We start from the raw sequence: 14827 nt of genomic DNA on the forward strand, positions 1-14827 counted from the left end.
TCAAAAATTGAAGACAGAAGAAGAGAATTATGTACAAAGGGGTCCCTATTAGATTATCAACTGATTTCTCAAAGGAGACTGTAGGCAAGAAGGGACTTGCAAGAAATATTCAAAGTAATGAAAAGTAAAAACCTACAACCACGATTACTCTATCCAGCGAAGCTGTCATTCAGAATAGAAGGGCAGAGAAAGTGCTTCCAGGACAAAGTAAAACTGAAGGAGTTCATCAGATCCAAACCACTGTTATATGAGTTGTTAAAGGGACTTGTTTAGAAGAAGGAGGATCAAAACTATGAACATTAAAATGAAAACTGTACCACAACAACAGAAGTTAGGGAATTGAAACAAAGACAAAGTAATTAGGCAACTGGAATGGGGAAAGAATTATAGGTAATGGGGAACATATTTGGCAGAGGTCAGTAGGGAAGGGGAAGGGAGGGAGATGATGCAGGAATTAGGAAGCATAGTAGGGAGGAGTGGAGTAGACAGGAAGATCTTGAGAAGAACTATATGCACAACCAATGGGCATGGACTAAGGTGGGGGGACAATTGGAGGGAGAAGGGGGTCAGAGGGTGGAGGGGAGCAGAGGGAAAAGAAATTGGGACAATTGTAACAGCATAATCAATAAAACATTAAAAAATAAGAAAAAATAAAATTAAGGATAAAGAGAGTCTTATAGGAAATAAGAGAGAAGAAGAGAATTATGTACAAAGGGGTCCCAATAAGACTATCAGATGATTTCTTAAAAGAAATTTCAGACAAGAAGGGGCTGGCAAGAAATATTCAAAGTAATAAAAAGCAAAAATCTACAACCACGATCACTCTGTCCAGTGAAACTGACATTCAGAATAGAAGGACAGAGAAAGTGTTTCCAGGACAAAGTAAAACTGAAGGAGTTCATCGGATCCAAACCACTGTTATATGAAATATTAAAGGGACTTGTTTAGGAGAAAGAGGATCAAAACTATGAACATTAAAATAAACTGTATCACAACAACCAACAACAGAAGCTGGGGAATCAAAACAAAGACAGACTAAGTAGGCAATGAGAGTGGGAAAAGAATTATAGGTATGGGGAACATATAAGGGGGAGGTCAGCAGGGAGGGGGAAGGTGGGAAAGGGAGGGAGATGGTACAGGAATTAAGAAGCACCGTAGGAGGGAGTGGAGTAGATAGGAAGACGTTGAGAAGTACTATATGTACAGCATTCGGCCATGGACTAAGGTAGGGGGGACAACTGGAGGGAGGGATGTCACTGGGTGAAGGGGAAGAAAGGGAAAAGAAATTCGGAGAACTGTAACAGCATAATCAATAAAGCATATTTTTTAAAAGAAGGAAATCAGGTGGAGGTGGGTGGAGCAGGGGATAGCAAAGGGGGAAAATGGGATCATTGTGGTAGAGAAAGAATAAAAAATAAATTTTAAAAAATGACAATAAATTCACAACACTCAACTCAATCTAAAAAATAAAGACAAAATGCAACTAAGCAAACCAGAATAGGAACAGAATCATAGGTATGGGGATCATTTGGTCGGTTATCAGCTGGGAGTGGGGAAGAGGGGAAAATGGGGAAATGGTGCAGGGACTAAGAAGCATAATCGGTTGATTCAAAATAGACAGGGATTTTAAGAATACTATAGGAAATGGTGAAGCCAAAGAACTTATATGCAGGACCCATGGTTATGAACTAAGCAGGGTGGGATTGCTGGAGGGAAGGGGGTTACTGGGCAGAGGTTAGCAAAGGGGAAAAAAAAGTGGGACTTACTGTAACAACATAATCAAATATACTTCTTTTTAAAAAAGTGAAAATTGATGGTGTTTTACTACTCATGTAATTTACTTTTGTTTTTTGTTAAAGCAGCCAACTTAGCAACTCTTAAGTCACTCCACATCTACTTCTAACAAGTGTGCTTTTTTCCAGCACTAAGGGTATAATAATAAATATTAAAGCTACAATCTACAACTTCAAAAGTAGAAATTTAATGTCAATACTTGGGGCAAAAAATCTCGTAAAAGGTGGTTTTAGCCCTGGGCTGTGTGACTCAGGTGGTTCGAATATTGTCCCATGACCAAAAGTTAGAAGTTTGAATTCCAGTCAGAGTGTATGTAGTAGGTAATTGGTCAGTGTTCTCTCTTCCTCTCAAAGATACAATGTGGAACATGGAGTCAGGGGTGGGTGGGGCGCGGGGTTGGTTTTCTGTTATGTTCCATATAGTAGTATGGTGATGGTGTTCATTCAAAGGATGTACACAAAGCTCCCCTTGGTTCATGTCCAGTAGGTTTTAATAACTGACATAGCTGTTTGTCAGATTATGGACAGTTTTTATTTTTGTATTGAAGAACTAGCTGATGTCACATCTCACATTGTTTTGGGGTTTTTTTTATGTGTGTGATTGTTTTTTTAGGCAAGTGGCTGGTCTTCCTGAGGTTCAGACAACACAAAATCCAGCAAATGAACAAGAAAGTACAGGTATGTGGGTGGGTTAAGAGGTTAGAATCAGAATTCCAAAGCCAAATGTACTATAAAAATCACTTCCATTGCCCACTGATTTTCTAGGTTTAAAAAAAAATTGTATGTCCCAAAGAAGTTAAGTGACTGGGCAGAATTGTAAACTGAGAGCATTTAGCTCCTGATATTGTGCTCTTCTCCATATTTTGAGGTCATCTGTCAGCTAAAGGAAGCAGACTGAAACCTTCCCTTGGGTACTACTTGCTTTAATAGCAGTGTGATTGAAATATCCAGTGATGACCCGACTTGATTCATCTCTTGGTTGTCACTGAGGAAAATGAAGTGTCACTTTTATTATATGAAAGCCAGATTTTGGTTATGACACCAGATGCATCTCCATGGCACTTGCTCTCTTTCCTAATGATCAGCACACACTGGTCACTTCAGGATTAGAGAGCTCTACATATCAGGCTTTGCCCATCTCCCAAAAGAGGACCATGTAGAAAAAAATGTTTAGACCTAAGATTTGAGATGTAATCAAATCCTGCTGACTTGCTGATTTCTCGGGAGTATTGATACACCTTTTATGTGAGAAGGCAGTAAGTAAGGTCTGTAGCCAGGTGCGTTAAACCCCAGCATAACCATTCATTAGCTGTGTGAACTTTGGCTTCTGGGCTACTTACTTAACCTCTGTCTACCTTAGTTTCCTCATCTTTGTAATGTAGGAAATTATAACAGCTACCTCATTGGACTATTGTGAGGTTTATATAAGTTAATATATAGGGAATTCCTAGAAGAGTGCCCAGTACACACTGCTTCATTTTCATTAACCATTTGTTTTTTAATTTAACCCTATTGAGGGCAGTTACTTATTGAAAAACTAACAAATTGTCATACTAGAAACTCTACCACAAAGACAGCATGACTTTATGTTTAAAAAAATTCTAGCTTTAGCTGTTTCTAGCTATGTCCTAGGTATTGGGTGGCCAAAAAGTCTGTTATATTTTTTTCTAAACAGTGGCTCTAGTAGTGCCTAGTTGTCTTTAACTTCATTCAAATAAATATTGTTAGATTGTTTTGTCATGGGTGTCATATCAGTGTGCACTTTAAAAAAAACTTACCAAGACTTCTGGCCAAGATGGCGGCGTAGGCACACATGCTGTGTTCTCCCTCCAAAACTAAGAAGGAATTACAACTACCCTGAAAGTAAAAACAACCAGAAGTACCAGAAAAATGAACTGCCTGGAAGTCCAACAAACAAAGATATGAAGAAGAAATACTTATCCATACAGGTAGGAGAGGTGGAGCCAGGACGGAGAGAAAACAGTATGCAGGTAGCAGTAGCAAGGAAGTATTGTGGCTGGCCTGAAGAAATCACAGTCACGCGTTATAAGAATAGGGAGGGACACCTGGGGAGCGATCCCAAACACACACCAAACCACATAGCTGGGGAAAATAAAGCCACATTGCTTCTGACTGAGAAAACCAGTGGACATTGAGGTGGAAGAAGAAACTGCTCATCTCTTGGTACAGTCTGCTTGTTTAGGGGACCCCCACATTTCAAGAACACACCCAAACCAACATAATCTGGAAACTACAACCCAGGCAACAGCTAGAGGGGCACCAATCCCATGCAGGAAGCAGGTGAGGTGACGGGGAAAGAGGCGAGTGCTGAGCAGGCATCATTGTTCTCTCTCTGAACCCTTCCCCACATAAAGTGCCACAACCAGTTTAAGTGAAACAGGTTGCCACCCCCCACTGACAAAAATGTAAGGCTCCGCCCCTTACAACATAACAGGTGTAACAGACAGCTCTAGCTAAGTCAAAGAGGCAAATATAAGAAAGAAACTGTCAGTTTGAGGAGAGAGAAGTATAGCCCCAAAGGGAGCAGATCAAGGTTCCAGTGGGAGAACTGAGTGTTGAGGAGAGCCAGCCTAACAGACTCAGAGTTCAAAACACTGGTAATAAAGATGCTCACAGGCTTGACAGATGCTTAAGTACTGCAGCCTAAGGGAAGAAGTGAAGGCTATGCTAAATGAAACAAAGGAAAACCCACACAAAACCAATGGTGAAGGGAAGGAAACGGGTTCAAATCAATGATTTGGAACATACGGGAGAAAAAAACAGTCAACCTGTGCAGAATGAGGAAACAAGAATTGAACAAAAATGTGGAGAGGCTTAGGAACATCTGGAACAACTTTAAACATGCTAACATCCAAACCATATGGGTGCCAGAAGGAGAAGGAGAAGAGGAAGAGCAAGTAATTGAAAAATTATGTGAAAAAATAATGAAGGAAAACTTCCCTAATTTGATGAAGGAAATATACATACGAGTCCAGGATCACAGAGTCCCAAACAAGTTATACCCAAAGAGGACCACATCAAGACACATCATAATTAAAATTCCAAAGGTTAAAGATGAAGAGCAAATTTTAAATGTAAGAGAAAAGAAGAGACTTACCTTCAAAGGAGTTCCTATAAGACTATAACCTGATTTCGCAAAAGAAACTTTGCAAGTAAGAAGGGACTGGCAAGAAATATTCAATGTGATGAAAAGCAAGGACCTACAACCAAGATTATCTAGCATAGCTATCATTTATAATGGAAGGGCAGATAAAGTGCTTCCCAGACAAGGTAAAGCTAAAGGAGTTCATAATCATCAAACCATTATTACTTGAAATGTTAAAGGAACTTATTTAAGAAAAGAAGAAGATCACAACTATGAACAACTGAATCTAAAAAATAAAAATAAAATCCAACTAAGCAAACTAGAATAGAAACAGAATCATAGGTATAAGGGTCATTTGGAGGGTTATCAGCTGGGAGGGGAAAGGGGGAGAAATGTGGGCATGGTGCAGGGTTTCAGAATCATAGTTGGTAGGTATAAAATGGATAGGGGGAATTTAAGAATAGTATAGGAAAGTGTGAAGCCAAAAAATTTATATGCACGACTCATGGACATGAACTAAGGTGGGGGGGTTTGCTGGAGGGAACACGTGTACTAAAGCAAAGGGAAAAGAAATTGGTACAATGTAGCAGCATAATCAATAAAATATTTTTTAAAAGCATCAAAATTGTTGAACTTTTGTGCCGCCATTTTAATATTGAAGATGAAAGAAAATATGCAACATTTTCAGCGTATTATGTTTTATTATTTCAAGAAAGGTAAAAACACAACTTAAACGCAAAAGAAAGATTGTGCAGAGTATGGAGAAAGTGCTGTGTCTGATTGAACATGTCAGAAGTGGTTTGTGAAGTTTCTTGGTACTAATGATATTTTGGCCAAATATTTCTTTGCTCTTGGGCTGTCTTATGCATTTGTAGATGTTTAGCAGCACCCCTAGCTTCTACTTAATAGAAACTAATGGCAGGGCGTAGCCGACATAGTGAAAATATCCAAATTAATAAGTTATTGGTGAAAATGAAAAACATGCCTTTTAGTTTATGGAAAAAACCTAACAGACTCTTTGGGCAACCCAGTAGTAAGTTGTTCCATCTCTTTTCGACTCGGTTTTATTAACTATAAATGGAAATTAATACTAATTATGGAATGTCATTTAGGCTTAGAGATAACGTACGTAAAGCCAGTGCTCTAGAAGTGTGCTGCTGCAACCACTTGGTCTGCTTTCTTATTTTCTTCCTCATAGAACCTAAAACAGTGGAGGAAGAAGAAAATAATTTCAGCTCTCCACTGATGCTTTGGCTCCAGCAAGAACAGAAGCGGAAGGAAAGCATTGCTGAGAAAAAACCCAAGAAAGGACTTATTTTTGAAATTTCAAGTGATGATGGCTTTCAGATCTGTGCAGAAAGTATTGAAGGCAAGTGAATTCAATTAGGTTGGCCCTACCAGCACAGGTCTTGTTTCAGCTAGATCTGCGCTTTGTGTATATTTTTACCATTTTATGGGCAGTTTTGTGTTAGCCATAATGGGAGATATTTGGAGGCATTATACATTTAACTTATCCTTAAGAAGTTAGTGTTCTTGAGAAATAGTCCATAGTGTATGTGAAAAATTAGTTATAGAGGTTATGTATGTAAAGTTACACCATAGCAGAGCATATGAGACCCCTGTTATCCCTCTGGGTTTGTCTTCTATCACTTCCTTATGCACCTGCCACACCATCTTCTCTCATCTCTGTACTTTCATACATTTCTTCCCTCTGCTTGCATTGCTCTTCCTATCCTCATTCACCTGATGAACTCCAACTCATCCTTCAAGATTCAGCTCAAACAGTCTTCTCAGACCTTATGAGGCAGATAGACAGTCCCACTCTTCTTTTCTGCCCCTTTTCGATTCTTAAATGTTTCTCTCATAGCTTAAAATTTATTCTGTAAGTGTTTGTTTACTTTTATGTCTTGTTCACTTAATAGGGAACTGCCCATGAGGGCTTGAATTTTATTTTCTTATTCATCTTAGTACCCCAAGCCCATAGGTATGCATTAACTGTTGAAGGACTAGTGAATGTTCTCTAGGCAATAGATACCAGAGGAGTTTGAAGGCAACAAGGATCACTATAGTTCAGCTAGGGTTATCAAAAGCCCACAGAGATGAATAGAATAGAAGATTCTTTATGCCCTGACTGGGTTGCTCAGTTGGTTGGAGAGTTGTCCTGTATACCAAAAGATTATGGGTTCAATCCCAAGTCTGGGCACACACCTAGGTTGTGGGTTTGATCAGTGGTCAGGGTGTGTACAAGAAGCAACTGATCAATGTTTCTCTCTTCTTTCCTCCCTCTAGAATCAATAAACATATCCTTGGGTGAGGATTTTAAAAATTGAAGATCCTTTAAAAGAGATAATAGAATTTGGGTTAGTCAAAGGGAAGGGAGAAGGCTTTCTCAAGTGATGTAAGCACAGTTAGGAGATAGTATTGCATTGGGTGGATGTAGAAATGTCAGATGGGAAAATAATGTTGAAATCTCTGTCAGGTAGTAGTAAAAGAGAAACTTGGAAATGTGGATTGGGCACAGGTTTTGGAGGGTCTTCAGTGCCAAATCATGAGGGCCTTGAAAATTTAGAGGGTTGAATAAAAGCCTAACATGATAGCTTCATGTGAGATAGACTTGGACACACTAGAAGACCAGAGGTCACTAACAAGAGTTGCTTCAGTAGAGATTTCAGGTAATAAAGCCCCATCCCAGCAGGAAAAGAAAGGATAGAACAGATGCACATAGTGACTGCTTGGCTGTGGCGAACAGAGAAGTCAAAGATGACTGAGGATTCAGGCTTCCGTGACTAAGGGAGAAAACGTGTTAGGAGAAATAGTTTGAGAGTATGAAATCCACATATGGATTACTTACCACCATGCCATGCTTCTCTGACAATGAGAAATCATAGAATCTTAGGTTAGAGCTGGAAGGGATTATAAAATTTTTCTAGTTACACCCCTTAATTTTAAGGAACTGAGAAGTTAGGATCTCCCCACAGTCTTGGTTAAATTATTCATGCTAATATTGTATTAGTTAAGGGTACAGGGAATAGAATTAATACCAAATGGTTAGGTTTGGGATCCAGATTACCATCAAGGGATAGGAATACTTTGGGGATTTGGAGTCATTTTCAAGGTTTGACTCCTTACTGCTCTGTGTCCTTTCTAAAAGAAAGAAACACTTCTGGGTAGTGTAAAAGAAGCTTGGAACTACCCAGCTTCTTTCTTATGCACTGAACTGATTTAAACAACAAAACAAAAAAACCTGTTTAGGTGTACAGTTGTAGTAGGGTGTGTTTTCACGCTGTCAGGGTTCTAAGCACAATGGTTATGCGCACTACTGTTGTTAAGAGCTGTTTGCTTTAATATCTTATTTTCTCACAGATGCCTGGAAGTCTTTGACAGATAAAGTCCAGGAAGCGCGATCAAATGCCCGCCTAAAGCAGCTCTCGTTTGCAGGTAATAGCTAGAGTGATCATTTCACTCCTGTCTCAAAATGGTAACTTGTTGGTCTGAGTTAGTTTATTCTACCAAAAAAGAATCAACATTCTTTTTTTAAAAATAAATTTTGACAGCTTTGTTGCAATATAATTCTTATACAGTTCACCCATTTAAAGAATATAACTCAGTGGCTTTTAGTGTATTTACAAAGTTGTGCAAGCATTACTTCTCTGTAATTCCAGAACATTTTTATTATCATTAAAAGAAACATGTACCCATTAGCAGTCATTTCTCTGCCTAGCCTCTGGCAACCACTAATCTGCTTTCTGTGTCTATGGATTTGCCTGGACATTTCATAGAAATGGAATCAGACAACATGTGCTGTTTTGGACTGGCTTCTTTTCATTTAATCTAATGCTTTCAAGATTCCTGTTCTGCAACATTGTATCAGTACTCTATTACTTTTTTTTTAACAAAGAGTTTGTTTTATTTTGGTAAAATACACATAAAATTTACCATCTTAACCATTTTTAGACATAGATGTCAGCAGTGCTAAATGCATTCACATTGTTGTGCAACCATCAGCACCCATATATACACATTAAGAACTCTCCATTCTTTTCCTCATCCTGGCCCCCGGCAACCACTATTCTACTTCTTGTCTTTGTGAGTGTAACTACCCTTAAGTACCTCATATAATCATACAGTATGTGATTGGCTTATTTCACTCAGTATAATGTCCTCAAGGTCCATTATGTTGTAGCACATTGCAGAATTTTCTTTCTTTTTAAGACTGAATAACATTTTACTGCATGTATATTTCACATTTTGCTTCTCCTTCAATCATTGATGGACACTTTCATTGCTTATGTGTTTTATCTACTGCAGATAAGTCTGCTGTGAACATGCGTATACAGATATTTCTTTGAGAACCTCCTTTCAATTCTTTTGAGGGGTATTACTGTTTTCCAAAGCAGCTGTACCATTTTACATTCCCATGACAGTTTCAATTTCTCCTCATTCTCACCAACACTTGTTTTCTATTTATTTGATAGTAGCCATCCTTATGAGTATTAATATGGAATCTCATAGTTTTTGATTTACGTCCCAAATGGTACATGATATTGAGCATTTTCTCATGTGCTTATTGGTCATTTGTATATTCTTCTCTGGAGAAATGTCTATTCAAGTGCTTTGCCTATTTTTTAATTGGGTTATTTTTTTCATTGCTGAATTTCAGAAGTTCTCTCTACAGGGTGGGGCAACAGTAGGTTTATAGTTGGAGTATGCGAAAGTTTATTCTTGGATTATTATTTATTATTGTATTATTTTCCATACAAACAACTATAAACCTACTTTTTGTCCCATCCTTTATATATTCTGAAGATAATGTCCACTATTTTTTCTTTTCTTTCTTTTTTATTTTTTTTTATTTTCGTAGATTGGTGAGGGAAATATTTGGGGGACCAAGAAAATATGGTTTACAGAGTCATGTTTTGATCTACTTTGGTTGTCATTGGGTGAACTAGAATTAAATTTTTACATATCACTCTGAACTGGTTATTAATAACACATGTAAAATTCTCATCCTGGAGGAAACCAGTTTTTTTGTTTTTTAACCCTCACCCAAGGATGTGTTTATTGGTTTTAGAGAGAGAGGAAGGGGGAGAGAGAAAGAAAGAGAGAGAAACATCAATTGGTTACCTCCTGTTCGCACCCCAACTGGGGATTGAACCTACAAGATATGTGCCCTGACCGGGAATCAAACTCCACAACCTTCTGGTGTATGGGACAGTGCTCCAACCAACTGAGCACCCGGCCATGGTAGAAACCAGCATTTTGACTTAGTGTTCTCAGTCTCAAATTGAACAGCCTGTCCCTTTGGTTTATCCATGTCTTACTGCACTGTGTAGTCATGTAGTAAGAAACTGAGATTTGGAGGCAGATAAAACAATTCAAGCTCTGTTTCTGCCCTGTTGCTATCAATATTACATTGGATGCAGCTAATTAATTTCTCTGAGTATCGATCTCCTTCAAAATTTGTTGTCAGGATTCATTAAAATAATGAATCAAATATTACTGGCAGCTACTCATTTATATATAGCTATTTATATATCCTAATACAACTAATTTACCCAATTAAGACTATTATCCTGACTAAAGGGATTTGAGACAGAATTCAGAGGAATTATTGAATACCAGCATTTTTTTTTATAGTGTCTTTTGATGCACTTCTTTCTGTCTGTTTTTTCTTTTGTTACCTGGCCCTTTAATGTTATATGCAAGAAATCATTGCCAAATCCAGTGATAAGATTTTTCCCTGTGTTTTCTCTTAAGAGTGTTATAAGTTTTAGGTCTCACACTTAGGTTCCTGGAATGTTCTAGGTTAATTTCTATATTTGGTGTTCAGTAGGATACCAGCTTCATTCTTTTGCATGTGGATATCCAGTTTTCCCAGCACCATTTGTTGAGGAAACTGTCCTTTCCCCATTGAATGGTTTTGGCACCTTGGCAAATATCATTTGACCAAATATGTGAGGGTTTGTTACTGAGCTCTGTATTCTATTCCATATGTCAACATATCCTTTTTTTTAAAGATTTTATTTATTTATTTTTAGAGAGAGGGAAAGGAGGGGAGAAAGAGGGAGCGAGACATCGATGTGTGAGAGATAAATTGACTGGTTGCCTCTCAGATGCCCCCAACTGGGGACTTGGCCTGCAACCCAGGCATATACCCTGACTGCAAATCAAACCAGCCACTTTTTGGTTTGCTAGCTGGCACTCAATCCACTGAGCCACACCTGTCAGGGCTACATGTCTGTTTTTATTACAGTACCACACTGTTACGATTACTGAAGCTTTGTTGCCAGTTTTTTTTTTCTTTTTATTGAATTTATTGGGGTGACACTGGTTAACAAAATTATACAGGTTTCCATTGCACAGTTCTACAACACATCATGTCAGTTTGAATTCAGGAAATATGCGTCCTCTAGTTCTTTTTTCAAGATTATTTTGGCTATTCAGGGTCTCTTGAGATTTAATATGAATTTCAGGATAGATTTTTCTGTTTCTGCAGAAAACGTCATTGAGATTTTGTTAGGGATTGCCCTGAATCTGTAGATTAAGCCTTTCAATCCATGAACATGGGATGTGTTTTCATTTACTTTTGTCTTTTAAAAATTTTTTTCCACAGTGTTTTGTAGTTTTTATTGTAAAAGTCTTTCACATCCTTGATTAAGTTAAATCTTAAGTTTTTTAACTTTTTAACTTTGTGGTGCTATTATGAATGGAACTGTTTTTGAAATTTCCTTTTCAGATTGTTCATTATTCATATGTAGATATGCAACTGATTTTCAGTGTTGACTTTATTTCCTGATACTTTACTGAATTTATTTACTTGTCCTAATAGTTATTTTGTGGAATCTTCAAGATTCTCTACATACAAGGTAACATCTGCGAACAGATAGTCTTGTTTCTTCCTTTCTAATTTGGGTGTCTTTTATTTATTTATTTTTTACCTAACTGATCTCAGTAGAACTTCCAGTACTATGTTGAATAGAAGTGGTGAGAGTAGACAGTCTTGCCTTGTTTATGATCTAAGAGGAAAAGCTTTAAGTCTTTTTTTTTTTTCTTTTTAAGTGAGATGGGAAAGGGAGAGAAACATGATGTGTGAGAGAAACACCAATTGGTTACCTTTCTCACACCCCCAACTGGGGACCTGGCCTGTAATCCAGGCACGTGCCCTGACTGGGAATCAAACCGGCAACCTTTTGGTTCATAGGCTGGCACTCAATCCACGGAGCCACACCATCCAGGGCAAAACTTTCAGTCTTTCACCATTCAGTCTGATATCTGCTATGGGTTTTCATATATGGTTTGTATTAGTATTTCATTTCTTTATATTGCTGAATAAGATTCCATTATATAATATTTCACATGTGTTTTATTCATTCATCAACTGATGGGCATTTGGGTTTTTCCCACCTTCTGAATATGATGAATAATGTTGCCATGAATATTCATACACAACTTTTTGTGTAGGCATATTTTTATTTCTCTTGGGTATATACCTAAAACTGGAATTGCTGGGTTATGTGGTAACTGTTTAACTTTTTCAGGAACTGCCAAATTGTTTTTTGAAACTAGCTGCACCATTTTACATTTCAACTAACAATGTACAGCGGTTCCAGTGTTGACATCCTTGCCAACACTTCTTATTGTTATTTAGAAAATGTCTTTGATAAGAACCAAATATTTGTAAATTGTGAGTATATTATCTTCATGAAAAAGCTCTTAGCTCTCAATAAGGAACATGACCCTTTTATACAAATTTTGTCTGTCTCTATACACACCACTTAACAACAAAAAGGAGAGTCAACCATCTGTATAGTCTCAAATTTCTAAATGCCTAATTGAAATTTTTTACTTTTTCAAGTGCATGGATTAAATTAATGTACATACAGGCACAAGACTCATTATATACCTTCTTTTTAATGTTGAAAGTTTCTCATTGCTATTAGACTTCAAATTAAATGTAAACATTAATACAGTTGTTTCCAGTGAACATTAAAGATTTTAATCCATTGACTCTGTATTTTCCATATCTATCTAACTCTCAAACCTTCTTTCCTGTGGATAATAAGAAGGGAAGTGAATGCGTACTTAGAGGAGTATAACGTTTATCTATAATGCTTTTGGTTTAAGAAGGGGAAGGAAAATATTTGAAGTGTATATTAGAAAATATTAATATTCGTTTATATTGGCAGGTATATGTATAGCTCTTACAACAGCCTGTGTACTTCCTCTGAATTTTAAATTTTTCAGAATTTTTTTAATTAAAAGAAAAGAACAAAGGACATAAAATTTTATCCCCAAGAAAATACAAATGGCCAATAACAATGAAAAATATACTCAGTCTTACTCATAATTTTAAATGTGCATATTAAAACATGACTAACTTTTCACATTGATTTTAAAAGATTCAGAATTTAGAGATAATATAGGGAAAGATGGAGGAGATGGGTTCTCCCTTACATTGCTAATACAACTTTGTAGAGGAGCAGTTAAGTGGTAGCTATTAAAATTTGTAAATCGGCCCTGTCTGGTGTTGCTCAGTTGTCTGAGCACCAGCCTGCAGACTTTTGATTCCCAGTTAGGGTACATGCCTGGGTTGCAGGCCAGGTCTATAGCTGGGAGTGTGCGAGAGACAACAGACTGGTGTTTCTCTCACACATCAATGTGTCTTTCTTTCTTCCTCTCACCTCTAAAAATAAAATAAAATATTTTTTTAAAAAACAAAATAAAAATTTTAAATCACATGTCCTTCTGTTCAGCAATTCCATGTCTAGGAAATTGTCCTATAAGTCATCTCAGTTAAGTCATAAAAATGTATAAGGATATTCATTCCAATATGTGGTAGCAAAAAACTGGAAGCAACCCAAATACTCCTCACTAGGGGAATTTAAAAAGAGGTCTAAATAAATAAATGGAAAAGGTCAGTTTGCCCTGACTGGTGTGGCTCAGTAGATTGGGTGTAGTCCTGCAGCTAAAAGATCACTGGTTCGATTCCCAGTCAGGGCACAGGCCTGGGTTGCAGGCCAGGTCCCTAATTGGGAGGCATGCGAGAGGTAACTGATCGATGTTTCTCTTCCTCTCTTTCTTCCTACCTCTCTCCCTAAAAATAAATAAATAAAATCTTTTTTAAAAAAATAAAAGGCAAGTTATAACAGTATGTATCTATGATTCCCTTAGATATGTGTGTGTGTGTGAAGCCTCTGAGGAGTAAGACCTGGGAAATTAGAATAGTCAGCCTTTATTTCTTTGTACTATTTCACTTTTATTTCTCTGAATAGGTGTTATTTTTATGAATTTCTTTAAAACTTGGTAAATTTAAATGTGTTCAGCTTTTAAAAGAACAGATGACAAATACTTTTTTTCCCCAGTTAGATGCCTTTATGTCTTTACAAATTTCTGTGGCCTTACTTCTAGTACAATTTAAATAGAAGTAGTGAAAGCAGACATTTAAACGATCATATGTTATATTCTCTTACTATGTGCATATGGTACTTTACATGAAATGATTTTTGGGTGTTAACTCAACTTTGAGTGTTTTGGATAAACTCCATTTAGTCATAACGATTTATATGTTGCTAGATTTGGTTTGCTAAAATTTTGTTAAGGATTTTCGTGTATGTGTTCATACAGAACATTAATCTATAGTTTTCTTGTGATGTCTTTGTCTTCATATTAGTTTCCTATGTAAAAAGTTGTTACAAACTTGGTGGCTTATTCTCTTAACATTTTTGGATTCCAGACATCCAAAATCAGTTTCAGTGGGCGGAAGCTAAGCTGTTGACAGAGGCACTAAGGAAGAATCCGTTTTGTTGCCTTTTGCAGTTTCTAAAGATGAATTATTTGGCTTATGGCCACTTTCTCCATCTTCAAAGCCAGCAGTGTAGCATCTTCAGTCATCTCTGCTTTCATCATTACATGATCTTCTGTTTTCTAC

General features: G+C 37.1%; 1 protein-coding gene across 2 annotated transcripts in view; it reads left to right on the forward strand.

Annotated features, from left to right (window-relative positions):
* The window catches only part of KMT2A (lysine methyltransferase 2A), a 104445-nt gene that overhangs the window by 76088 nt on the left and 13530 nt on the right, over window positions 1-14827 (forward strand). For both annotated transcript variants that reach the window (XM_090266031.1, XM_090266032.1), the window contains 3 exons: window positions 2407-2471; window positions 6098-6268; window positions 8263-8337. In XM_090266031.1, coding sequence (XP_090122157.1) covers window positions 2407-2471; window positions 6098-6268; window positions 8263-8337 — 311 coding nt within the window. The remainder of the gene's footprint in view (window positions 1-2406; window positions 2472-6097; window positions 6269-8262; window positions 8338-14827) is intronic.

The sequence above is a fragment of the Furipterus horrens genome, unplaced genomic scaffold, assembly GCF_987537825.1.
Source record: "Furipterus horrens unplaced genomic scaffold, mFurHor1.1.pri manual_scaffold_2, whole genome shotgun sequence".
NCBI lineage: Eukaryota > Metazoa > Chordata > Mammalia > Chiroptera > Furipteridae > Furipterus > Furipterus horrens.